A 26,975-nucleotide genomic window follows, 5' to 3' on the forward strand; every position below is an offset into this window, starting at 1 on the left:
GGTTGGTCCAGGGTCCTGGGTCCTTCAGAAACCCCACTCAGTGGGGAGTGTGCTTGTCTCCCTCTTCCTCTGCCCCTCCTCCCACTTGTGCTCTCTTCAAAATAAGTAAATAAGTCTTTTTTAAAAATACCACAATAGGGATGCCTAGGTGGCTCAGTTGGTTGGGCGGCTGCCTTCGGCTGGGGTCATGATCCCAGTGTCCTGGGATCGAGTCCCACATCAGGCTCCTTGCTCAGCAGGGAGCCTGCTTCTCCCTCTGCCTCTGCCTACCACTCTGCTTGCCACTCTGTCTGCCTGTGCTCACTCACTGTCTCTCTGACAAATAAATAAATAAAATCTTTAAAAAACAACAACAACAAAAACCACAATAAAAGGAATCATGAAAAACTAAGAAGAGTACTTCCAAGAGTAGGAAATGGTAGAAAAAGATACCTAGAAATGAGCAAATGGGAATGAATAATACAAGGATGGAAGGGACAGATTTCCCTTAAAACCTTTTTGTTTTTTACTATTTTTAAGTTTTTATTTTAATTCCAGTTAGTTAACATACAGTATTATGTTAGTTTCAAGGGTACAACATAATGACTTAAAACTTCCATACAACAACTGTAAACGTAAGTTTTGTAATATAACTTGAAGTCTGGAATTGTAATGCCTCAAATTTTTTCTTCTTCAAGATTGTTTTGGCTATTTGGGGTCTTTTGTGGTTCCATACAAATTTTAGGGCTATTTGTTCTACTTCTGTGAAAAGTGCTGTTGGTATTTTGATAAGGAATGCATTAAATATACACACTGCCCTGGGTCGCATAGACATTTAAACAATACTTGTTTTTCCAATCCACGGGCATTATGGAATGTCTTTCCCTTTCTTTGTGTCAGCTTTAATTTCTTTCATTAGTGTTTTGTATTTCAGAGTACAGGTCGTTCACCTCTTTGAGCAAACCTGTTTTTTGTTTTGTTTTGTTTTGTTTTTAATTATAATTCTGACCACAGGATTTTTGTTTTGTTTTTTTAAGTAGGCTCCACACTGGGCTCACAGTCCTGAGACCAACACCTAAACCAAGACCAAGAGTTGGCCACTTAACACACTAAGCCACCCAGGTGCCCCGTCCACAGGCTTTTTAAAAGATTATAATTGATTGGGGAAGTTGCTACTTCGCTAAAAAGTACAAAAATTAAAATAGCACACTGATAGTTGCAACAACATAAATGAATCTCACAGACACTATGTTAAGTGGACACAAAAACACACATTTTGTAATTTCATGCATATGAATTTTAAGAACAGGCAAAACCAACTGACAGAAAAAACCAAGTGACAGGAATGAGAGGGGTTACCATCCTCTAAGGGATACTGAGAAAGGGCATGAGGAAACCACAGACACTGGAACAAACGACATCTTAACCTGGGTGAGTTATGTATACATATAAAAACTCACCAAGCTAAGCAACTGGTGGACCTACTGTACTTTACTCTGTACACACAGATATACATTGCACTTCAATAAAAAGTATCAAAAATGTTTGAGGAGTATTTAATGATGTGATAAAAAAAAAACTGTAATATAATGTTAAATCAAAAAGCAGAATTTTGGGGCCCCTGGGTGGCTCAGTGAGTTAAAGCCTCTGCTTTCAGCTCAGGTCATGATCCCAGGGTCCTACGATTGAGCCCCTCATCAGGCTCTCTACTTGGCAGGGAGCCTGCTTCCCCCCTCTCTCTCTGCCTGCTTGTGATCTCTGTCAAAAAAAAAAAAAAGGGGGGCGCCTGGGTGGCTCAGTGGGTTAAGCCGCTGCCTTCGGCTCAGGTCATGATCTCAGGGTCCTGGGATCGAGTCCCGCATCAGGCTCTCTGCTCAGCGGGGAGCCTGCTTCCTCCTCTCTCTCTCTGCCTGCCTCTCTGCCTACTTGTGATCTCTGTCTCTGTCAAATAAATAAATAAATTTAAAATAAAAAAAAATAATAAAAAAAAAGTCTTAAAAAAAAGAATTTCACACTGACAAGGAACATAATCATACTTCCTCTGATTTAGAATAAGAAGGGGGAGGGATTAAAGAAAATACATCAGGGGGCACCTGGGTGGCTCAGTGGGTTAAGCCTCTGCCTTCGGCTCAGGTCATGATCTCAGGGTCCTGGGATCGAGTCCCACACAGGGCTCTCTGCTAAACATGGAACCTACTTCCCTTCCTCTCTCTCTGCCTGCCTCTCTGCCTACTTGTGATCTCTGCCTGCCAAATAAATAAATAAAATCTTTTTTTAAAAAATAATACATCAGAAATTCAATTAGCTAACATATAGTACATCATATTTTATGTAGTGTTCAGTGATTTTTTTTTAAATACTTTATTTATTCGACAGAGATCAAAAGTAGGCAGAGAGGCAGGCAGAGAGAAAGAGGGGGAAAGCAGGCTCCTCGCTGGGCAGAGAGCCCGATGCAGGGCTTGATTCCAGGACCCTGGGATCATGACCTGAGCTGAAGGTAGAGGCTTAACCCTCTGAGCCACCCTGGCACCCCTCAATGATTCTTTAGTTGTGTATTAACACCCAGAGCTCATCACATCATGGGCCCTCCTTAATGCCTGTCACCCAGTTACTATATATATATATCTTTTTAAAGATTTTATTTATCTGAGAGAAAGAGTATGAGAGAGCGCACGAGTCGGTGCGGAGGGATGAGAGGGAGAAGGAGGTTCTCCACTAAGCAGGGAGCCCAATGTCAGGACCTCAGGACCATGACCTGAGCCAAAAGCAGATGCTTAACAAACTGACCCACCCAGGCACCCCAATATATACATTTTTTAATTTAGAAAAAGTACCAATGGGGCGCCTGGGTGGCTCAGTGGGTTAAGCCTCTGCCTTCGGCTCAGGTCATGATCTCGGGGTCCTGGGATCGAGCCCCGCATCGGGCCCTCTGCTCAGCAGGGAGCCTGCTTCTTCCTCTCTCTCTGCCTGCCTCTCTGCCTACTTGTGATCTCTGTCTGTCAAATAAATAAATAAAATCTTAAAAAAAAAAAAAAGAAACAAAGAAAGAAAGAAAAAGTACCAACTAGCTCTGGAGTTTGAGGACATAACAGAAGAAAACAAACACCCTCAAATTTATTAAAAGAAACTTCTCTGTCAAATAAATAAATAAAATCTTTAAAAAAAAAAACCTTCAAACATCTAACATACAACAATGTTGGTACAAACTTAAGGGACTGACTACAAAGGACCAGATTAACACCCACAACATGGCCTGCTTATTTTATAAAGTATAAGATATGCAGAAAAAGGAAGGGGAAAAAAAAAAAAAAACAACCCTAAGAATCCCTAGGAAGGCAAAGAAACCATTGTGCTAGAGATTTGGGAGACAGGAAATTACAGAGTTGTACATTCTCTCACACATAATACCTAAGGGCTGAAACCTGCTTAAAACTCTTAAGACACAACTTTTTTTTTTTTTTAAGATTTTATTTATTTATTTGACAGACAGAGATCACAAGTAGGCAGAGAGGCAGGCAGAGAGAGAGGAAGAAGCAGGCTCCCTGCTGAGCAGAGGGCCCGATGCGGGGCTCGATCCCAGGACCCTGGGATCATGACCTGAGCCGAAGGCAGAGGCTTTAACCCACTGAGCCACCCAGGCGCCCCAAGACACAACTTTTTTTTTTTTTTTTTTAAAGATTTTATTTATTTTTCAGAGATAGAGGGAGAGAGCGCGAGCGAGCACAGGCAGACAGAGAGGCAGGCAGAGGCAGAGGGAGAAGCAGGCTCCCTGCCGAGCAAGGAGCCCGATGTGGGACTCGATCCTAGACCCTGGGATCATGACCTGAGCCGAAGGCAGCTGCTTAACCAACTGAGCCACCCAGGCGTCCGAAGGCACAACTTTTGAAGTGCTTTTCTCTGGGGATTCTGATCCTAAAGATTTCAAAAATCCAGGAAAAAGCTGTAGGACCTAATAAAATAATAACTGTCTGGACCTACCCTAATACATAGGGAAGAAGGAAACTAATTTTCAATAGCTAATTAATTGTTCCTTTAATAAGGTTTTCTTCCCCCAAAAAACCCCCGCGATATTAGCTATATGGGGAGTATCTGATCTCAGTTCCCTACAATTAAATTCAAATTTTACATTTTTATTTATTTATTTAATTTTTTGAAAAAGTGAGGGAGGGGCAGAGGGAGAGGGAGAGAACCTTAAGCAGGCTCCATGCTCAGTACAGAGCCCCCACTGTGAGGCTCAATCTCACAACCCTGAGATCATGACCTAAGCGGAAAAAATCAAGAGTCAGAATCTTAACCAACTGAGCCACCCAGGATCTCCTAGAAGTCAAATTTTAATCCCCACTTAGTACAACTAATCAATGGTACATTTTCTTTCCATTATTTTTTTTTTAAGATTTTATTTATTTACTTATTTGAGAGAGACAGTGAGAGAGAACATGAGAGGCGAGAAGGTCAGAGGGAGAAGCAGACTCCCCATGGAGCTGGGAGCCCAATGCGGGACTCGATCCCGGCACTCCAGGACCGTGACCTGAGCCGAAGGCAGTTGCCCAACCAACTGAGCCACCCAGGCGCCCTCTTTCCATTATTTTAAGTGAAGATTATTTTTATGGTATTAATTTCTAAAATCCAAAAGGTAGAAAAATCACAAATTCACTGTTAGGCATTTCAAACACAGCATCAAACATTTTCTCCTGGGCCGCTATTGTTAGGAGTTAGTTGGACAGTTAGGCGGTCAGGGTCCCCAAAAAGAAGATAGAGTCAGGACAGCTAAAATCAAGTATCAGTGACATCCTGGTTCTGTAGCTTAGACTGGATAGCACTGACATCCCATTTTGCAGCCTCTGCAGAAATGATTTCTGCAAAACGACCCAAAATAAGACAATTACCACAAAGCACTAGTCAGTATCACGGGCAAGGGACAGTGAAGACATAAGCCTCCACATTCAGTAAGAGAAAAAGACCATCAACACAAAACATTAACCTAATAGATAGACAAATACGTGGCCCAAGCCCTGACTGGCACCACTCAGCACACCCTGATTACTTAAGAAGGTTCCGCCAAAGAGGTCATAAAAACCCCTAATCTTAGGACTTCCAGGGGCAACCCACTTGGGTCCCTCCTCCCTCTCTGGGAACTTTACACTCTTGCTCAATAACCTTTGCTTTGCTGCCCACCAGTATTTGTCTGGTCTACCTCTTCATTCTTGGAAGTGGCATGGCCAAGAACCATGGGCATTAAGGGGATACAAATCCTGTAGCACACATTATCAGAGGGACAGAGGTGCTGAGCAGAATGGAGCAAAAGAGCACAGAAAGGAGAGTTGTGTAAGTAAACGGAAGAAACAAGGAAAAGGGACTAAGGTCAGCAAAGCAAACTTGGGCAGGGTGAGGGGAGAATGGATGGAAAAGCAAACTACCTGTGGCTAAAATCACCTCCAAATAACTTATTTCAAATAGCATTTCTTAGCCACGTCAACTGGGGAAACTAAGGGAAGCAGCTGGCGGTGCATGCGACTCTTGATCTCACCATTTGTGGGTCTGAGCCCCACACTGGGTGTAGAGAATACTTACAAATAAAATCTTTAAAAAATAAAATGATTAAATAAAAAAATAAAAGTAAAGTCCTTTCTGCTTTATGGAAGTATCATTTTCATAAATTGTTATGGCTATCTTTTGCCCAATTATCAAAAGCACCTAGAACTGATAAAAACCTCAGGACAATAAAATCAGACGAGAGACCAAAGTTCACTAGAACACTATTACTACCAGCATTAGTCTCTCTTGAGTTAGTTGTTTTTTTTTTTTTCCCCCAGGCTCTCGAAACCTCGAGTAAACAAATCCAACAGCCAGTGAAAACTGACACACCCAGAAACTCCCAGCGAAACATTTACTTCATAGTTCACAATAGTCGTCCTATTCTGTCTACAGGTGGCCTTGCCTGGAGCTAAAGGTCGAAAGAAAACACTCCCCTACACCTTCACACTTTATGGGGGAAAAAGGGGGAGGAAAAAGAAACCACGCAGGCCTCAAGGCAAGGCCAGGAACACAGGAACTCTCCTCTCAGTGGTGTATATATGCCACACCTTCTGATGTTCCTAAGACTGTTTCCTTTTGGCTCCTTAACTAACTAGAGGAAAATCTCATCTACAGTTCTAGAATTCTTAAAATCAGACATACACAGGGATGCCTGGATGGCTCAGTCAGTTGGGCGTCTGCCTTCAGCTCAGGTGATGATCCCAGGATTGAGCCTCGCATCGGGATCCCTCCTCAGCTGCTCAGCGGGAAGTCGGCTTCTCCCTCTGCCTGCCACTCCCCCTGATAGTTCTCTCTCTCTCCCTCTCAAATACAGAAATAGAATCTTAAGGAAAAAAAAAAAAAAAAAAAAGCAGATACACAGAATGCCAGAGCTAAAGAAGTCTTCAAGATAAGCAACGTCTTTATCCCTGACCTGACCAGCAGTCCCCGCCCTTAGTGCTTTTCCCTTCACTCCCACTGGCCAGAACAAACCTCCCTGAAGCCCTGTCCAGGCTTCTCAGCTAACCCTCATCACAGGAAGTCAGTCTGCTCAAAGAAACCTATGATGGCAGTTTCTGAGGATGCCTCCAACGGCTTCCTAATGGAGAAATAAAGTCTCACTCCGGACATCTCTGAGGACATGTTAGGTATCAGTAATACATATTTCCAAGGTATTTTCGGAAGGAGGAAATTGCTGAGCTTTCAGCAAACCACATCTACACATACTGGTAGAAATGACAATATGGCATATATAAAAAAGTGAATTGCTCTAATTTCTCTCTGTCTCACAGACATATTTCGTAAGTCTCCATGCAGAATTAGTCACTATAGGGGCACCTGGGTGGCTCAGTGGGTTAAAGGCTCTGCCTTCAGCTCAGGTCATGATCCCAGGGTTGGGGGATCGAGCCCCACATCGGGCTCTCTGCTCGGCAGGGAGCCTGCTTCCTCCTCTCTTTCTGTCTGCCTCTCTGCCTACCTGTGATCTCTGTCAAATAAAAAAGATCTTAAAAAAAAAAAAAAAAGAATTAGTCACTATAATTTGCTAGGCTGTTACTCATGTAAACACTTTGTACATAGCACCTGCCACCACTCCAAAACACCCCTCTTGACCCAAGACAGCAAGCACCCGAAGTAGCAGTGCCCCCCTCCAAAATGATAACCAGGAATATAAAGGGGGAGGAATGGTTCTGTTTTGCAAAGACCAAGTTCTTTCTGCATGATTCCTTTAGAAGCCATTTCTTTTCAATGCCTAGATACACTTCTTGCAAATGGAAATCTGAGGGGTGCCTGGGTGGCTCAGTTAGCTAAACGCCTGATTTTTTTTTTTTTAAGATTTTATTTATTTATTTGACAGACAGAGATCACAAGCAGGCAGAGAGGCAGACAGAGAGAGAGGAGGAAGCAGGCTCCCTGCTGAGCAGAGAGCCCGATGTGGGGCTCGATCCCAGGACCCTGGGATCATGACCTGAGCCGAAGGCAGAGGCTTTAACCCACTGAGCCACCCAGGCGCCCCCCCCCTTTTTTTTTTTTTTAAAGATTTTACTTATTTATTTGAGAGACAGAGAGAAAGCGCAAGTGAAGGGAGGAGCAGAGGAGGAGGGACGAGCAGACTCCAAGCTGCATGGAGCCCGATGCAGAGCTGAATCCCACAATCCTGAGATTGGACCTGAGCAAGAAACAAGAGTCTGACACTTAACGGACTGAGCCACCCAGGTGCCCCAGTGTCTGACTCTTGATTTGACTCAGGTCATGATCTCAGGGTTATGAGATCAAGCCCCATGTCGGGCTTGGTGCAGAGTCTGCTTGAGATTCTCCCTCTCCCTCTGCCCCTCCCCCTGCTTGTGAATGTACCCCCACAAAATGAATGAATGAATGAATCAGTCAATCAATCTAAAAAAGACCTGGTTTTCATTTTGCAGTAAAACAATTTCCACTTAACATAGCACCTTTTCTTAAAAATCATCGCACCTTCTTAAATTCTGAGTAAAACATGAGGGCACAACTCTTGCAACATATACAAACAGTAATTCTAAGAGCATAGTTTCACAAAGCACTAAAGGTCAGGTTGAGACAGAAACCTGTTATTAAAAAAAAAAAAAGCAAATGTCCAATATTTTACCACTTACCCACTCTTCGACATTGGGGGGTTGTTCATCATAAATATGTTCTTTGTCCCACAAAATATTCGACTTGTCATACCGATCCATCTTTCCTCGGGTTTTCACAGCAAAGAAAATTATTAAAGCAAAAGCCACAATAACCATGAACCCCAGTACAATGGCAATTGCCTAGAAAGAGAAAGATACTGACAGTTAGATTTTAATTGTTTACTTTATCTTAATCCAATAAAAACCTAAGGCCCTACACTACATATCTGTGGTTTAACAGATATAAAACCGAAACACTCACATTTCAGAAATATAAAATGTTGGCCCAGGCTAGGAGGGCTGAGGCTAACAACACACGCAGCTTGATTCAATACTCAGAAAAGGCTTCAAGTTAGGCACTATCATTATTCCATTTTAAGTGACAGAACTCTAGTTCCAAAGCTTGAGTGCCAAGTGGCCTTATTTTTATTAACAGATGAAAATGGCCAGTAAATTAACTCAATCATCAGTATCCTTCTAAAGGGCTTGAAAATTGTGATTCTCAGAAATAGCTTTAGATACATAAGCATGTTTATAATCTCGTTCATAACACATACTGGGCAAATGTTTTTACCCTGAATGTAAATTCCAGTCCATAGAGGATCTACCTTACCATAAAGTATGCAGACATGATTTAACCAAGCTATAAATTAGAGAAAATGGATGAGTGATTCATGTAGTCTGGCAGGTGGTTTCTGCTGGAAATCTTCTGTGTACTTGCAAGAAAGGGCCCCGTGACAAGGAAACTCCCACCCCGACAGTTCTCCCAGTGTCTGGTAAGTCTGTTAAGTGGTCCACTGGCCTGGAGAAATTTGAAACTGAGGCAGGTACCAGGCCCCTGGCCTAGATTCTGCTCACTGTAACAGGGGGGTCTCTGTGTAGCCATGATACCCTTTTTCAGTGAATACAGGTTTGGGGCACTCAAAGGACTAAGAGAGAATGGGGTGTGGTAAGGCATGAGTACCAACCCTCAACCCTGTTTACCTCAGGTAACATCTGAATGCCAATAACAAATCTGCTGAAATTCAGAGGGAAAACATTTCAGTCTTCAAAATAATGGTAGTTACTGGAGATAATCTAACCCCAAAGGAGTGACTCATTCAGGTAAAAGAGTAAGAATTCCTGGTTCAGTTTAAGGAGGGGGCGCAGGGGAAAAAAAAAAAAAAAAACAGGGAAAAAAAGATTAGAAATCCATCATGAGAAAGATCAGCAACCTCATACCTATTCGCCTGGGTAGAATCAAAGAGATAAAACAATGCTGGTGAGAATGTGTACAAAATAGAATCCTCACACACTTCTGGTAAATGTGAAACAGTCCAACCAGTCTGGAGGACAGTCTGGCAGCTCCTCAAAAGCTTAAGCACAGACACACTCTAAGACCCAGCAATTCTATCCCTAGGCATACACCCAAGAGAAACTGAAACATGGGTTCACGCAAGAACTTGTCCACAAATGGTCAGAGCATTATTCCTAACAGCCAAAACAGACATAGCCCAAATGCCCATCAATTGCTGAACGGATAAGTAAGATATGCTATAGCCATACAATGGAATATTATTCCACAATAAAAAGGAATTGATAATGACATGCATGAATCGTGAAAACATTAATGTGAAATGAATGAAGCCAATCATGGGGGCACCTGGATGGCTTGGTCGGGGGGGAGCATGTGACTCTTGATCTTGGGGCTGTAAACTCGAGGCCCACAATGAGAGCACAGATTATTTAAATAAAACTTCAAAAAAAAAAAAAAAAGAAAAAGAAAAAAGAAAGAAGCCAATCATAAAATGCCACATATTGTAAGATTTTGTATATATGAAATATCCAGAATAGGCAAATGTATAGAATAAGATTAGCGGTCACCTAGATCTGGGAAGGGTTAGAGAAAAAAGTTACCGCTAATTCGTATGGGGTTTTTGTTGAGGCTACTGAAAATTCTAAAACTGATGATGGTGATGGCTGCACAACTCTGAATATACTTAGATTACTGAACCAAACTTTAAGTGAATGAATTATATGGTATGTTAATAGTATCTTTGTTTTTTTTAAGATTTTATTTATTTATTTGACACAGAGAGAGATCACAAGTAGGCAGAGAGGCAGGCAGAGAGAGAGAGGGGGAAGGAAGCTCCCTGCTGAGCAGAGAGCCTGATGCGGGGTTTGATCCCAGGACCCTGAGATCACAACCTGAGCCAAAGGCAGAGGCTTAACCCACTGAGCCACCCAGGCGCCCCTGTTAATAGTATCGTAATACTGACACCCAGCCCCTCTCCAGATTCTGATCTAAATACAAGTGACACCTTGTCAGCTATATTTTTTCAAAGCTCCCCCGAGTGATTCTATTAAGCATCCCGAGAGCCTCTACCCAAAGCCTCTACCCAAAGCCAGGACAAAAACCATCCATACCTCTTGGGGATCCACCACACAGTAGTGATACAAATACTGATCCATGTAGATCCCAGTAGCTGTAGACGCATAATACTGGTTGCAGAGGGCATATATCTGTGTACTGTATATAGACCCAGAAGCCTGGGCAGTTGGGTTGACTCCCATTATGTAGACAATGGTGGCGATAAACATCATGACACCCAGGATAGCACTCAGTATAATGACGGTCAAGTAGTATCTTCTTGTCCTAGATATGTCAGATCGTATAACGCTGGTAACAAATACCACCAATGCGGCAATGAAACAAAAGGCCGCCATGGCCAGGAGGAAGCCCTTTGCTGCTCTTGGATCGGTGTAGCCTCCATAGCCATAACCATAACTATAACCATATGCATAGCCACCTCCGTAGCTACCAAAGCCACTGCTATAAGGGTAGCCTAGTCCGCCACCCAGTAAGCCAGTTCCATAGCCTCGATCCCAGGCAAGTGTGGAGGCAACACAGGCAAATATGGCGATGCACATCACAATAATGAGCATAGACAGAATCCGAATGACTCCTGGAGGAGAGGTCCATTTGTAGAAGTGAAGAATTTCATCTTCTGGGTAGAAAGAGTACGCCGGCTGAGAGAGCATGGGTCGGACGTGCATGTCTCCACCATAGACATCATTGCTTGGTGCATAATGATTGGGTTTGCTGAAATGCACATGAAAACACTTTCAAGTTAATACCATTTGGAGGCAGCAGAAAGAACACAGAATGCACATGGAATAATTTAAACCAGCCACTGGCCAAAAAAAAAAAAAAAAATTAACCTGTTAGTACTACCTCACTACAATGGGACACTTTATGTTCCCCAAATTCAAATATCGACATCTTAAGTCCCAATGTAATGGTATTAGAAGTGTGGCCTAACTAGATTCTGCGCTAGAGTGCTCATGAATGGGAACAGTGCCTTCACAAAGGAGATCCCAGGAACGGTCTTGCCCCTTCTACCATGTGAGGATACAAGAAGTCGGCAGTCTGGGGTGCCTGGGTGACTCGGGGGGGGGGGTCTAAAGAAGTCCACAGTCTGCAACCCAGAAGAGAATGCTCCCTAGAACCTGACCACACTGGTACCTTATGTTGGACTTCCAGTCTCTAGAACTGTGAGTGAGTGAGTGAGTAAGGAGGAGGAGGAAGGAAGGAAGGAAGGAAGAAAAAGAAAAGACAGAAAAGAGAGAGAGAAAGGAAGGAAGGAAAATAAATAAATAAATAAATAAATAAATAAATAAATAAATGGAGGGAGGGAGAAAATGGAAGGAAGGACAGACGGAAGGAAGGAATTCATGTTGTTTACATGCTACCCAGTGTGTGGTACTTTTTATAGCACCCTGAAGCTACTGCGACACCTGAAGCTACTGAGACACCTTCACTGAGCAGTAAAGGTTTCTGTGTATCAGAATCACCTGGAAGGCTTGTTTAAACATAGATTGTTGGTCTCCAACCCCAAGTTGCTGATTCTGCAAATCTGGGGCAGGACAAGTTTCCAGATGCTGCTGCTGCTGCCAGTCTGGGAACCATACATTGAGAACGACAGCTCTAAGTTCTATGGACTAGGGGTTCTTGAATCTTCTACCTACGAGAATCACCTGGGGAATCTGTAGAATGCCCAGATGGAGCACTCCATCTCCAGTAAAACTGTAACCCCTGGGGAGGGGACTCAGGCAGTTCAGAACAATGATGTTAACCCTTTGGCTTGTGTGAGGTGAGACCAGTGCATTCAGATACAACACCTACAGTGGCCCACGCAGTGTCACATCCAATTTCTGGCAGCCTCACTCTCTTACCTGAGAAAGCACATTCATTCATTTATTCACATGACAGCTATTTACTGGAGCTGCTGGGCTGGTGTGTGGGGGGCACTGTGCTAAGTACTGACGACACAACAATCAACGCAAGTGTCTCAACCCAGCCCCCCAATCCAGGTTAGTCTCTTTGAAGGCAGTAAGACATTAAACAAATCACTACATGATCTCCAGTTAGTTATGGTAAGAGCTACAAGATATATCGGATATTCACTGAGGGCTCATCAGGGTGATGCCTATTAACTTGCAACTCTAGTGACATAATCATAAACTCGCTGGAGACAGATACGTTGATGTGTGGCATGCAGAATCTAAGAAATGTGGGTCCGGGCAGAGCAGAATTCAATTCCCAAACTGACCTCACCCTCTTTGGTTTTTGCCATTATTTCCTTGGTCTGCTTCTCTCTTTCCAAAGCAAGACATCCTACAACTGGGTGCTGCCACAAGAATTGAAGGAAAAGGAGAAACTGGAAAGAACTCTGACATGCTGGTCTTTGAAAATGTCACATGAAAATTCCATAACTCATTCTACTTGGTTATTTGGGATGTCTCTATCTGGAGTTGTCACGAACAGTGTAGCTCTGGGCATCCTGAACATGTGTCCTCACACACACAAGTACTTCTTTTTCTACGGTATATATCCAGGAGAATTTTTGAGTCAATTTTTTTTTTTTACCTTCCACTCTGAGACAACATCGAGGTGTTTTCCAAAATGATTACAGCACTTTTTTAAATGATTCTATCATTTAAAATCCCACTGACACTGTAACATTCAGAGAAGCATTGTTTATGAGATCCTGAAACTGGAAAATAGTCCAAATATCTACCTAGAGAGGAACAGGTACCTGTAACATAGCCACAGACGGAATGCTACAGAGATGATGAGCTAATACAGCAGCCACTGACCACATGATTTACTGAACACCTGACATATACCTTGTCCAAACTGAGATGTGCTATTAAGTATAAAATACTTAGTAATTCTAGTATGAAAAAAGAAATGCAGGGGTTCCTGGGGGGCTCAGTTAAGCATCAGACTCTTGGTTTCAACTCAGGTCATGATCTCAGGATCATGAGATCAAGTCCCATGTTGGGCTCTGCACTGAGCAGGGAGCCTGCTTAAGATTCTCTATCCTCGGGGCGCCTGGGTGGCTCAGCTGGTTAAGCCACTGCCTTTGGCTCGGGTCACGGCCGGAGTCCTGGGATCGAGTCCCACATGGGGCTTCCTCTGCTCTGAGGGGAGCCTGCTTCTCCCTCTCCCTCAGCCTTTCCCCCTGCTTGTGCTCTCTTTCTCTCTCTGTCAAATAAATAAATAAAATCTTTAAAAAAAAAAAAAAAAAAGAAAAAGATTCTCTATCCTTCGTCCTCTGCCCCACCCCCCACCACTCATGTTCCCTCTCTCTTTCTCCCTCAAAGGAAGAAAGAAAAAAGAAATTTAACACCACCTAGAGAGAACCCTAATATTAACTATGTATTTTGGGTGACAATGATTTGTCAATTAAGGTTCATCAATTTTAACACATGTACCACCCTGGTGGGGGATACTGATAATGGGATAGGCAACACATGCATAACGGAGGGGGCATATGGGAAATCTTTGTACTTCCCTCTCAGAGTTTTGCTGTGAATACAAAACTGCTCTAAAAAAAAATAACGATTATTCTAAAAAAGGAATATAAAGTACCTCATGTGTCAGTGTTTACATACTGAAATGATACTTTAAATACATTAGGTTAAGTGAAAAATTAAATATTATATAAAATCAGTATAATTATTAAAATAAATTTGTTTTTAATTGGTTAGAAGAAAACAAAATTACACATATGGTTCATGTTTGGTTTTTTTTTATTTTTATTTATTTATTTTAAAGAGCAAGGGTATGGGGGGCGGGCAGGGAGCAGGCAGAGAGGGAGAAGCAGACTCCCCACTGAGCAGGGAGCCCAATGCAAGGCTCAATCCAAGGACCCCAAGATCATGACCTTAACCAACTGAGACACCCGGGCACCCCTCACATTTTATTTCTATGGTAGTCCTTTGAAGCAAAGAAAGTTTAATAACGAAGTAAAACTGAAATGTATTGTTTAGGATAAAACAGTAAAAAAAAAAAAAAAGAAAAGAAAATGAAAAAGAAAGAGCAAGTGATAACCATATGTAAGAAGAGCAGTTTCCAGGGAAAGGTGGGGACACATAGAAGGGCTTGGAGGTGTTCTATTCTTGACCTATATGATGATCTTGCTTTGACTTTATTCATCGTTTCATATACATGTCCTGTGCTGTTTTCTATGTGTGCGTTATATTTCATCAATGTTTACAAAAGCAGCACAAAATAAGTCTCGGGTTCATGGAGCACTACTCAATTACTATATTTTCTAGCATAATATAAGGACCACATCTTCATGAACAACTGTGTCCCTACAATGCTCAGGTATCAATCAAGAGGCAATGTAACAGGAGCACAATTCCTACCATAGCTATCAAAGAGCTGAGGCTACAAACTACTTAAAGGAAAAAAATCTCTGCAACAAATTTAAAAATTTTCACTGTTAAATTTCCACATGACTAGGGATGCCAAGAACCCTTAACTTCGCTTCTTGTTTTATATAATGGCAAGAATCACTCTTAAAACTGACAATGTGGGGGCGCCTGGGTGGCTCAGTGGGTTAAAGCCTCTGCCTTCAGCTCAGGTCATGATCCCAGGGTCCTGGAATCGAGCCCCGCATCAGGCTCTCTGCTCAGTGGGGAGCCTGCTTCCCCTTCTCTCTCTCTGCCTGCCTCTCTGACTACTTGTGATCTCTGTCTGTCAAATAAATAAATAAAATCTTTAAAAAAAAAAAAACAAAAAACCTGACAATTGGAGGGCCTCTGGATAGCAGCACAGTTAGTTAGGCAACTGCCTTCAGCTCAGGTCCCGGAGTCCGGGATCAAGTCCCACATTGGGCTCCCAGCTCCACGGGGAGTCTGCTTCTCTCTCTGACCTTCTCCCCTTTCGTGTTCTCTCTTTCAAATAAATAAATAAAATCTTAAAAAAAAATAAGTAGGGCGCCTGGGTGGCTCAGTGGGTTAAGCCGCTGCCTTCGGCTCAGGTCATGATCTCAGGGTCCTGGGATCGAGTCCCGCATCGGGCTCTCTGCTCAGCAGGGAGCCTGCTTCCTCCTCTCTCTCTCTGCCTGCCTCTCTGCCTACTTATAATCTCTCTCTGTCAAATAAATAAATAAAATCTTTAAAAAAAAAAAAAATAAGTAAAAAAAAAAAAAAAAACCTGACAATGTGGAAAACATTATGTCAAGTCAAAGAATCAGCCACAGAGGACCATATACTGCATGGTAACATGCACAGGAAAGGTGCAAAATGGACAAATCTAGAAACACAGAGAGATTCGTGACTGCCTAGTACCGGGAAGGTGGAGGGTGGGGGGTGGGGTGATAAGTGAGTGGTAACTGGCAGTGGTTTCTTTGCGGGATGTGTGTGTGTGTATGTGTGTGTGTGTGTGTGGTGGTGATAAAAATGTTCTTAAATTGATGTGGTGATGGCCGCACAGCTCTGTGACTATACTAAAACCCCTGAAGGGTCCATTCTAAATGGGTGAATTGCACCGTGTGTGACCACTATCTCAAAAAAGTATGAATTAAAGAATCGACAATGAGTCAGGGTTAGGCTCAGTCACCTCAACGAAGCATTAATACAGAAGCTTCATACCATCTGTGAAAAAACACAAAGGAATAAAGAGACACAAAAGTATCAGCCTAGACTATACAGAAGCAAACAACAGCAACAGGTGACAGCAGTTGCCTCTGCAGAGAAACACGGGCATCCTGGATGTTAAGCTTCAGGGGGGAACTCACTTCCGCTTTACACCCTTTGTTTCCATCTAAATTTACAAACACATGTTATTTTGCTATTCTTAACAGCAAACACTTAACAGATCAAAGTTTCACTTATATATATTTTTTACACATGACAGGCTTAACAAAAAGAAAAGAAAAGTGAAGCATTACTCACAATTCATCAGGTCTGTACGGAGGTGGACTTTCAAAAGGCCGCGACGACATGGCTGATGTCACTGATCACCTGCTCTTCAGGCACTGCCCCACAGCTCCCCAGAATAAGCCGATCTGAGCAACGAAAGGAGGGTAATGGCATTACTGCTGAGCTCAGAGTTTCCTTGATTGCTAAGAAAACTAATGATACCAATCTCAAATAACTCCACACACCATGATTATTCCTCTTGTCCTTCTCACCGCCATCCTTATATCCTTACCTCCTTACATACCATTAATTCCTTGAGTACAGGGAATCACTGAGCATAGAACTACTCAGCCTGGTGGTCCTCACAGTACCAAGCACCATGCTCTGCACATCACTGGCAAATAAATCCTAACTTTAGGGGTGCCTGGGTGGCTCAGTGGGTTAAAGCCTCTGCCTTCAGCTCAGGTCATGATCCAAGGGTCCTGGGATTGAGCCCCACATCGGGCTCTCTGCTCGGCAGGGAGCCTGCTTCCTCCTCTCTGTCTCTGCCTGCCTCTATGCCCATTTGGGATCTCTGTCTGTCAAATAAATAAATTTTTAGATAAATAAATAAATAAAAATCTTGAAAAAAAAATCCTAACTTAAAAAAATATATATATATTTTATTTATTTATTTGATAGAGATCACAAGGAGGCAGAGAGGCAGGCAGAGAGAGAGAGGGAAGCAGGCTCCCCGCAGAGCAGAGAGCCTGATGTGGGGCTCAATCCCAGGACCCTGGAACCATGACCTGAGCCAAAGGCAGAGGCTTTAACACACTGAGCCACCCAGGCGCCCTAGAAATCCTAACTTTTTTTTTTTTTTTTAAGATTTTATTTATTCATTTGACACAGAGAGATCACAAGTAGGCAGAGAGGCAGGCAGAGAGAGAGAGAGAGGAGGAAGCAGGCTCCCCGCGGAGCAGAGAACCCGATGCGGGACTCGATCCCAGGACCCTGAGATCATGACCTGAGCCGAAGGCAGCGGCTTAACCCACTGAGCCACCCAGGCGCCCTAGAAATCCTAACTTTAATTACTAAGCTGTATTCATAAAAAATTCATAAAGTTTTTACAGCATAGGTTAAAAAAAAAATGGTATTTTCCAAACCGTTCCTTCGAAGAACAAGAAACGTAAAAAATAAGAAAATTTCTATAAATGTATTTACTGTTGTTGTTTTTTTTTAAAGTTTGAGTAACACCATTTTTTTTTTTTTAAAGATTTTATTTATTTGTCAGAGAGAGAGAGGGAGAGCGAGCAAGCACAGGCAGACAGAATGGCAGACAGAGGCAGAGGGAGAAGCAGGCTCCCTGCCGAGCAAGGAGCCCGATGTGGGACTCGATCCCAGGACGCTGGGATCATGACCTGAGCCGAAGGCAGCTGCTTAACCAACTGAGCCACCCAGGCGTCCCATGAGTAACACCATTTTTAAAAAATTTTTATTTTTTGAGAGAGAGCAAGCGAGTACAGGCATGAGTAGTGGGAGGGGCAGAAGGAGCGGAAAAGGGAGAATCTCAAGGAAACTCCATACTGAATGCAGAACCTGACATGGGGCTCAATCTCACCACCCTGAGAGCATGACCCTGAGATTATGACATGAGCAGAAATCAAGAGTCTGATGCTTAATCAACTGACTGAGCCACCCAGGCACCCCAATCAACAAGTAATTATTAAGTGCCTACCCTATACCATGGGAGTCTGTAGAAGTACTAGAGAAGGTCAAAGACAAAGAAAAAAGCAACTACAACAGGCAGTTATTTAGTTATCAGGGATGACTATGTGATCAAGTGCAGGGCAGGGATAAGCAGAGGAGAAAGACCAAGACTTAAAGAAGAGGAGGAAGAAGCTGGGGGTGGGGGAGTGGGCAAGGAAGATCACTTGAGCAAGAGCTACAATCCAAGTATATTAAACTATGTATTTTTTCCTTTTAAAATAAAGTTTGCAGAAAAAAGGTATTATGTTAGGTAAATAAATTCAAACTCTCTAAATTCTGTTCCTTAGAATCAATGGCAACTATCCTCCACATCCTTATGGACAGTCAATTCCAAATTTTCAAAATAAGATGTCGCCCAAATGTATATAAAACCTCAAAGATGGAAATATGTTGACTTGTTAGGAACACCAAGACAATTAGCGTGATTTTTCAAACACAGTGAGGGAAGACAAGTTCTTTAGTTTATTAAAAACAAAACAAAAAACTGTTTTACTGAGTATTAACATACCCAAAAAAATGCACAAATCTTTAAGTGTACAGAGCTCTGAAACTAGCACCTAAATGCACATATAAATGGGCAACTTAAGCCATTAGCACGTTACAGAGTAATAGAAGTCCAGACTGGTTTTCTAACTGATGTTCAAAAAAAGAACATTTAAAAAAAAAAAAACTGAATTTAAACACTATTAGGGGCAACCTGATTGGCTCAGACTGTTAAGCAACCCACTCTTTATTTCCACGGCTCAGGTTGGGACAGTGGGGTCCTGAGATGGAGCCCCTAGGGAGCCTCCGCTCTCAGCACAGGGTCTGCTTGAGATTCTCCCTCTGCCTCTCCCCTCCACTCATGAGCGCAAGGGCATGCACTTGCTCTCTGATTAATAAATCAATTTGGGGGTGCCTGGGTGGCTCAGCTCATGCCTTCTGCTCCGGTCATGGTCCTGGGATCAAGCCCCATATCTGGCTCCCTGCTCAGCAGCAGGAAGCCTGCTTCTCCCTCTCCCATTCCTGTTGCTCTCTCTGTCAAATAAATAAATAAAATCTTAATCTTTTTAAAGATTTTATTTGACAGAGAGAAAGGGCCCAAGTAGAGCGGTAAACGGTGGGAGAAAGAGCTTCAATTCTGAAGCTGAATGTCAAATACTGACAAACGTTATCTTAGCCCTTTTATAGCTATGGCTCACACATTCAAGACTATGCCAAAAAATTCCAGGCTCCATGGTATTTTTTTAATTTTATTTTATTTAATTATTTGAGAGAGAAAGAACAAGCAAGAGCATGAGAAGGGGTAGGGTCAGAGGGAGAAGCAGACTCCCTGCTGAGCAGGGAGCCCAATGTGGGTGGGACTCGATCCCGCGATTCCAGGATCATGACCTGAGCTGAAGGCAGTGGCTTAACCAACTGAGCCACCCAGGAGCCCTCAATGGTAGTTTTTTAAGTCATCTCTACACCCAACATGGGGCTTGAACTCACAACTCCAAGATCAAGAGTCGCATGCTCTACTGATTGAGCCAGCCAGCGGCCCCTCCATGGTAGTTTTCAGGAATTCTAAATTAATCCAGACTCAGGCTAAAGTTTAAATTTTGTCAAAAATCCAGATACCAAAACCTCTTTCCACAGTGCTATTTCAGGGATTCAGAGTTTAGTTATCATGCCTCCTCTATTACCAAAGATTTTATATTGTGTAACAAGTAATTTTAGGAAGTTTATCAAGAACAAGGCACACCATATCGACTTCATTTCATTTTTTTAGAAGGTTACCAAACTGGCAGATGAAGCCCAAGAATCTTGAGCACATCCCCGTACACAGACACTCCTCTGGAACTGAAAAATGGAATGTAAATATGATAGAAGAACAGACCATTCATGATCCCAGCCTCCTGGGACTGACTCCTACACCTGGGGCTCTTTGCTCAGCAGGGAGCCTGCTTCTCCCTCTGTCTGCCATTCCCCCTGCTTTTGCTCCTGTTTGCTAGCTCTGTCACTCTGACAAATGAAATCCTAAAAATAAAACACAAAAAAACTTGGACCATTTATGTCCACCTAAAGGGAAGTTGCTTTGGTGACCACAGATGAGGTGGGCAAGCTTATCCAGATTTGCAGCTGACAAAACACTGGAAAGGATAACCAACCCAGGGGCTTCAAGTATATCAAATTCTCCACAGGGCCAGACTGACGGATTAAAACAAACCTAGCGGTTTTAAAGGCTCACTGCGAGAGGACAAATTCTACTTCTCTTCCTTGAACCTCACTACCCTACTTTGCCAAAGGGCAGGGGATAAGCCTGACCTCTAGGCTGAAATAATTAAGATAATATATTAAGGAAGATGAGCAAAAGCATTCACAGCAAGGTGGTTATCTTGAAAGTGAGACATTCCAGTGTTCAGGCACTTGGGTACATTGTATTCATTTTCAAATACTGGTAGCACAAATAAACATGTTACGAAAGGAGGCTTAATTTTTAAAAAGGCATTTCCTTGGTGAGAATTTCAACAAACTTAACAAGTTATCCCAAACTCTGGCAGTATTCACAAACAGTGCTTCCATCTAGGAATGCTACACTTTATTTTTTTTTTAAGATTTTTATTTATTTGACAGAAAGATCACAAGTAGCCAAGAGAGGCAGGCAGAGAGAGAGAGGGAGAAGCAGGCTCCCTGCTGAGCAGAGAGCTCCATGCGGGACTTGATCCCAGCACCCTGGGACCATGACCTGAGCAGAAGGCAGAGGTTTAACCCACTGAGCCACCCAGGCGCCCCCAGAATGCTACACTTTAAAAAATAAACCTGCATAACCATGAAATTTGTGCATCATGTGTCCCAACTAGGTGCCTGCCTGGAGGTGACTGACTGTTCAAGAACTAGAAAAACCCGGCTCCTGGGTGGCTTAATTGGTTATTTAAGTGACTGCCTTCGGCTCAGGTCCTGATCCTGGAGTCACCAGATAGAGTCCCGCACTGGACTCCCTACTGAGCACGAAGTCTACTTCTCCCTTTGACACACCCCCCCCCCCATGGTCTCCACCGCAAATAAATAAATAAATAAAATCTTAAAAAGAACTAGAAAAACCATGTCTTAAGACAACTGATTGAAAAAACAGGAAATGTCTGGCCTGGTCAAATCAACATCAGAAGGACCACTACAGCAACCTTCACGTATCTGCAGAGCTGTCTTTGTAGTCCTAGAAACCATTCTTTGAAGAAAAGATACCACAGGATCAGATTTCATGTCAATGTTAGGAAGCCTCTCCCTCACCCTGACTTCACACACCCTTCAAAAATAACAAATAATTTTTACCTCAAGCCATGTATGCAAACCTTAAACTGTTTGATATCTGGGGAGGCTGAACTGAAGGAACTCTAATGTCTCCTTCAAGGCAGTCTGGGACATGCTTTCAGGATACAGCCACAGGAAAAAAAAAAGAAAAGAAGAAAAGAAAAAAATCAACAAGAGACTGTTACCCAAACGCCAGCGGGACACTGTTAACATTATCCCCTCAATAAATGTATGTTGACTGAAGGATAAAATAAAAGGAATGAAGAGGATACAGGATCCAGCCTAAGGGGCTCAGTGGCCAAGGTCACAGTGCCTGAACCAGGTGGATGAAAGGGACATAAGTCAAACAGACTAATTAGAGTCAGGAGCAAAAAGGAAACAGCAGACTCTTCCTAAATATATAAGGTTGACTGAAGTTAAAATATTAAAAAGTTCTCCCCTTGAAAATGTTTTTTTTCCCCCCTGAAGATTTTATATATTTATTTGACAGGCAGAGAATACAGCAGGCAGAGAGGCAGGAAGAAAGAGGAGAAAGCAGGCTTCCCGCTGAGCAGAGAGCCCGATAGGGGGCTTGCTTGATCCCAGGACCCTGAGATCATGACCCAAGCCGAAAGTAGAGGCTTAACCCACTGAGCGACCCAGGCGCCCCTCCCCTTGAAAATGTTTACTGGCTAAAGCTGTCCTAAATAGAAGTCTAAGCTAAGACAAAGAATTTTCTTCTGCCTGAAAACGCTATGTCCCTGAATAATTCTTTAAAGCAATGGTCAGTAAAAGATCAATTTTATCATATCTAAGGAGAGCCTATTCCTTTTCAATCACATGCAGCAACGGTTAATTTGTCTTTATGAGGTTTTTTTAAAGTTGTGACTGGTATAAAATTTTCTATTTGTATTTTAGCACATAATTAGTAAGTTGTCTAAAATTTTAAAATTAGGCAGATTTTAGGGCGCCTGGGTGGGTCAATGGGTTAAAGCCTCTGCCTTCAGCTCAGGTCTTGATCTCAGGGTCCTGGGATTGAGCCCCATATTGGGCTCTCTGCTCAGTGGGGAGCCTGCTTCCCCTCTCTCTCTGCCTGCCTCTCTGCCTACCTGTGATCTGTCTGTCGAATACATAAAAATCTTTAAAAAAAAAAAAAATTGGGCAGATTTTGCAATAGAGGAGTTCTGTATTGGTAACTGTGTTTCAGATAAACTCTCCAAATGATTCTTAAGCACACCATGTGTTTCCAGCATAGCTGCCTAGATTAGAGTCAATCCCAGGAGGGCCTTGATCTTGGCATTTCCTGTCTATAATGGGCAGGAACCAGCTGCTCAGATCTCACATCAAATATCCCCTCCTCAGAGGTGCCCTCCTGGAAGTCACCCACTTCATCCACCAAATCGTGTTTTTTCAGAACACCCCCCCTACTCATTACTATTTTTTCTTTCTTTTTTAAAAATTTCTTAAAACTGCCAGCATCTCCGCCCCAACTGGAATACAGCCTTTCTGTCTTGACCATCAATCACTCTTCTTCCTGATCCCTGATACAAAGTGTTGTGTTATCAATCAACATACGATTTATAAAACCCAACAGTTCATATTACAGTTGGGATTTCAATACAGCTGTGAATGCCTGTAAATTCCTCACAATGCTAGCACTCAGTAAATATAATCCTTTAGTTTCGACCAAATTAGTTAAGTGCTTACAATGTGAAGGAGAGAAGAGAGTCAAACACACAACCATGAGGACATCATTTGGTAGTCTGTTGACAAGCGGAATTCCAGGCCCACATCTGCCCAATGAACCCGAATCTATCTTAATAAGATCCCTAGGTGATTCATACCACAATCAAGGTTAGGAACCATGGGGTTAGGGGGCAGGGCAAGCCAAGAGGCTAAAACAAAAGTGTTAATAAAAATCCTCAGGGTCTTTTCACCCCCAGAATTTCCATAAATAATAACCTGGATGTATAAAAAAAAAAAAAAAAACCGCTAAGGACTCTAATCAAGGAAGCCTTTAAACGCAACTGCCTTCTGGCAGTCTCCTGGGCAGGTGAAAGATTTTATATCAATTAATTTGTGTGGTCAAAAGTAATCTTTGTTATTTTTTTTTTTTAAAGATTTTATTTATTTGACACAGAGAGAACACAAGTAGGCAGAGAGAGAGGAGGAAGCAGGCTCCCTGCCGAGCAGAGAGCCCGATGCGGGACTCGATCCCACGACCCCGAGATCATGACCTGAGCCGAAGGCAGCGGCTTAACCCACTGAGCCACCCAGGCGCCCCTAATCTTTGTTATTTTGAAAGGACAGTAATTCCAATTATCTTTAAAAGAAAACAGGAAGTTTCCCATCACAGCAAACAAGAGGTGGAAATATTCTATGAGACCAGAGCGGCTAGTCAAAAGTAGAGTGATCCAGAAAAACCCCAAATCCTTCTGGTGCCGTAGTATCAAGGGCTGCTGCTTTTCTGGTATACCCTCCCCGATTAGCCAAAGCAGTTTTCAAGCCATACCATTTGTAATGTTTCCCCTACCTTCGTTTTCCCTTTGAAATGAAGTTCTAATAAGATCTGCCTTTTAGAGTTGTCAGTATCACCAAATGATAAGAACAAAACTCTTGGCACAGCGTCGGGCTCCCAGTCAGGAGGCACTGCCCATCGTTTCCTTGAAATCTCGCCCTCCTCCTCTCCATCACTGAACCACGGTGGCACTAATAACTAAATAAATGCAAAAAAAAAAAAAAAAAAAACCAAAAAAACCAAAAAACCCTACACAGAAGTGTTGCTTTGAGGAGACAGCTATTACTGTGGCTCCACCATTTACTATTCTAAAACACCAGAAAGAGAAAACAAAGATTCATTTGTACGTACCAAGCAAAAGCAACACGGCTATACTGGGAATGGGCAGTTTGAGAAATCCACCTGCGCCTAGAAAGGACTAGTTTGCTGTTCCACCAAGCATCACCAGAAGTGCCTTCATGGGAAGGTTTCTCTTTTCCAGGGATCCCAATAATACATCTATTGTGCGTGAGGGCCACACACTAACCTGGCAGACTGCCCCTGCCCGCCCCGAGTCGTCTCCCAGGTGGGCAGTTTGCCCAGCCAGCCCCAGGGCCGGCCTGAGGATGCCCTGGCTTCTCGGGGTTATCGCTTTGCCCGGGACACAGGGGCTCGGAACTGCTCTTCCAGCCCCGAGGAGCAGAGGCCATTTTGGCCCCTCAACCCCGCTCTCCCCGCACACTTCCTCCGACGCAGGCAACATGTCTGCCGGCCCTGCCCGATAGGTGTCTGAGCCCCGCGGCAGGTCCGCGTCGGTGCGCCCGGCCGGTGAGCGCCCGCGCGCGCCCAGCTGCGAAAGCCCGGAGGCAGGTCCGCCCACCCGGCCGCGGCCTCTGGGTCCCGGGTGAGAATCCGAAGCGTGAGCAGCTTCCCTCGAAGGCCAGCCTCGCTCGAAAATAAATCCCCGCCCCCAGGCTTGAATCGACGCGGGTTCGCACAGTTCCCCACCAACTGGACGCCACACGGCCGGCCGGCCCACCCCGGGCGCTAGCAGTATTTCACGAAGACAGCCGGCCCCCGCGCCTCCCCCGCCCCGCGACACCCGAGGGGTAGGTCGGGGGGAATCGATGAGGTCCTGCCCCAGCCCCGGGATCCCAGCCGCCCGGCCAGCGAGCAGGCCCCCCGGCTGCAGCCGTCTGGCTCAGGACCCCGGAGAAGCCGGGCGTGCGCCCCGCTCCCGAGCACCTCCCAGCATCGCTCCGGAGGGCTGAACGCGGGGCTCGGAAATCGCCCGCCCGCCCCCATCAAAGCGAAAAGGTGGGCGCGCCGCCGGGACGCAGGGAGAGCACCAAGCGTTTCCGCGGAAAAGAGCTGATCGGCCGCTCCAAGTGGCCCTTCGCCGAGGCAGCCTCCAAGTTAGACCAGCGCGGCTCCCCCGCCAGACCCGCTCCCTTGCGACTCCCGCCGGTCCCAGCCCAGAGCGAAACCGCCACCGAAACCAGCGTTGGGCGTCCTTCCCCGCGCCTCCCCTACCGGACCCGAGCCACGATCCCGCGCGGGGACTCTGAGGCTACCGTGCGCCCCCGGCGCCGCGCCCAACTCTCACCTACTCACGGCAGCCCCGCCGACCCTCCAAGGACCGCGGGAGCCCAAGGACGCGCTTACTTGGCGAGCACACCTGCCGGGGACTTGGCTAGGAATTCAGTCAGTCCTCTTCCACTCCTCCTCCTCCTCCCCCTCGCCCCCACCCACCACCCCGGCCGTCCTGCCCCCGGGCATGCGCACCAACGCCAGGCCGGTGCAGGAGGTCCGCGGCCCCGCGCAAGTCCAGCTCACCTGTTGCACCCTGCGCGGGCCCCTGGGTGCTGAGGCTGGAGTCCCGCCGCCACCTGCAGGGGAAGGAGAAAGGGGGAGGAGGACGCCGGCGAGGAAGCGTGCTGTGGCCGTCCCCTCCCTAAGTGACCCATTCACCTGAAACTCGGATGGGAGGGGGAAGGGAGCGGTGGAGAAGGAGGCGGGAGGAACCAGCCCTTCTCCGCACACCCTTGCGGCGATCCCAGTTAAAGGAACAGCGCGGCCTTGGGGACTGAGCGTAGACGAGGCGCCCGGGCTCCGGGAGGGTGCGGGTGGCCCTGGCCCGCGCTGTGGCGCGCTCCGAACTCGGGAGGCTTCGGGTAGAACAGAGGAGTAGTTAGCGATCCCAGGCCAAGGGACGTCTGGAGGGGACTGACTGTTTGAAGAGGGTCCAAGGGTACTCAGGCCTCCGACGCGAAATGCCCCTCCTTACTTACCAATTTTCTGCTCCGAAAATTTGGTAAGATTTTGTTGGAAAGAAGCAGCCAGAAGTGGGAGATCTCAAAATTAAATTAAGGAACTGTTTCTGAATCTCTGGAGCCAGACAAGAAGACCATTACTCAGAGAGGTTAAATGAAGGTGAGAGATGATAGATGTTCTTGTTGGTAAATTTGCCATGAAAATAAAGTTCACACTGTAGTATCCATTATTTACAACTCAACGTCCTTTGCCGCGCCCCGAGATTTAAACTATTTAATATTCTCTTGGATGGGGGCGGGGGAAGCCTAGTTCTGTGTGCTGTATTCTATTTCGTGATCTGGAGGTTAATTCCAAAGGAGTGTTCACTTAGGAAAATTCATCGTCTAACACATAGCATTGTGTATCTTTTTATATAGTATATTAATATATTTTTAAATTGTACTCTAAATTCCTCAAAATGTTAAAAATAGAATTACCTATTATCCAGCAATTACACTGCTAGGTATTTACCCACGGGATATAAAAATAGAGATTCAAAGGGATACGCGCCCCCGCCCCCCATGTTATAGAAGCATTATCAAGAATAGCCAAACTATGGAAAGGTCCAAAAGTCCATAGGTCCATACACTGATGAATGGATGAAATAGATGTGGTAAATATATATAGATACAGATATAGATATGTAGATATATGGATATAGATAGTATGGACTATTACTCAGCCATCAGAAAGAATGAAATCTTGACATTTGCAATGGCATGGATTGAGCTAGAGTGTATTATGCTAAGTGAGGTAAGTCATTCAGAGAAAGACAAATACCATAAATCTCACTAATCTGTGGAATTTAAGAAAGAAAACAGATGGGA

At 44.3% G+C, this 26,975-nt stretch overlaps 1 protein-coding gene across 4 annotated transcripts in view; it reads right to left on the reverse strand.

The window, feature by feature from the left end:
* OCLN (occludin) overlaps nucleotides 1-26,144 on the reverse strand; it is a 64,980-nt gene extending 38,836 nt beyond the window's left edge. The window contains exons 1-5 of one of the 4 annotated variants that reach the window (XM_032336042.1): nucleotides 26,127-26,144; nucleotides 25,672-25,724; nucleotides 16,374-16,486; nucleotides 10,548-11,223; nucleotides 8,121-8,282 (exon numbers count right to left, since the gene is read on the reverse strand). In XM_032336042.1, the coding sequence (XP_032191933.1) occupies nucleotides 8,121-8,282; nucleotides 10,548-11,223; nucleotides 16,374-16,423 (888 nt within the window). In that variant the 5' untranslated portion in view covers nucleotides 16,424-16,486; nucleotides 25,672-25,724; nucleotides 26,127-26,144. Of the gene's footprint in view, nucleotides 1-8,120; nucleotides 8,283-10,547; nucleotides 11,224-16,373; nucleotides 16,487-23,871; nucleotides 24,066-25,441; nucleotides 25,564-25,671; nucleotides 25,782-26,126 lie in introns of those variants that run through there. The other 3 variants (XM_032336041.1, XM_032336040.1, XM_032336043.1) reach the window with 3 other exon arrangements.
* Nucleotides 26,145-26,975: the final 831 nt, after the last annotated feature.

This window comes from Mustela erminea, chromosome 3 (assembly GCF_009829155.1).
Source record: "Mustela erminea isolate mMusErm1 chromosome 3, mMusErm1.Pri, whole genome shotgun sequence".
Classification (NCBI taxonomy): domain Eukaryota; kingdom Metazoa; phylum Chordata; class Mammalia; order Carnivora; family Mustelidae; genus Mustela; species Mustela erminea.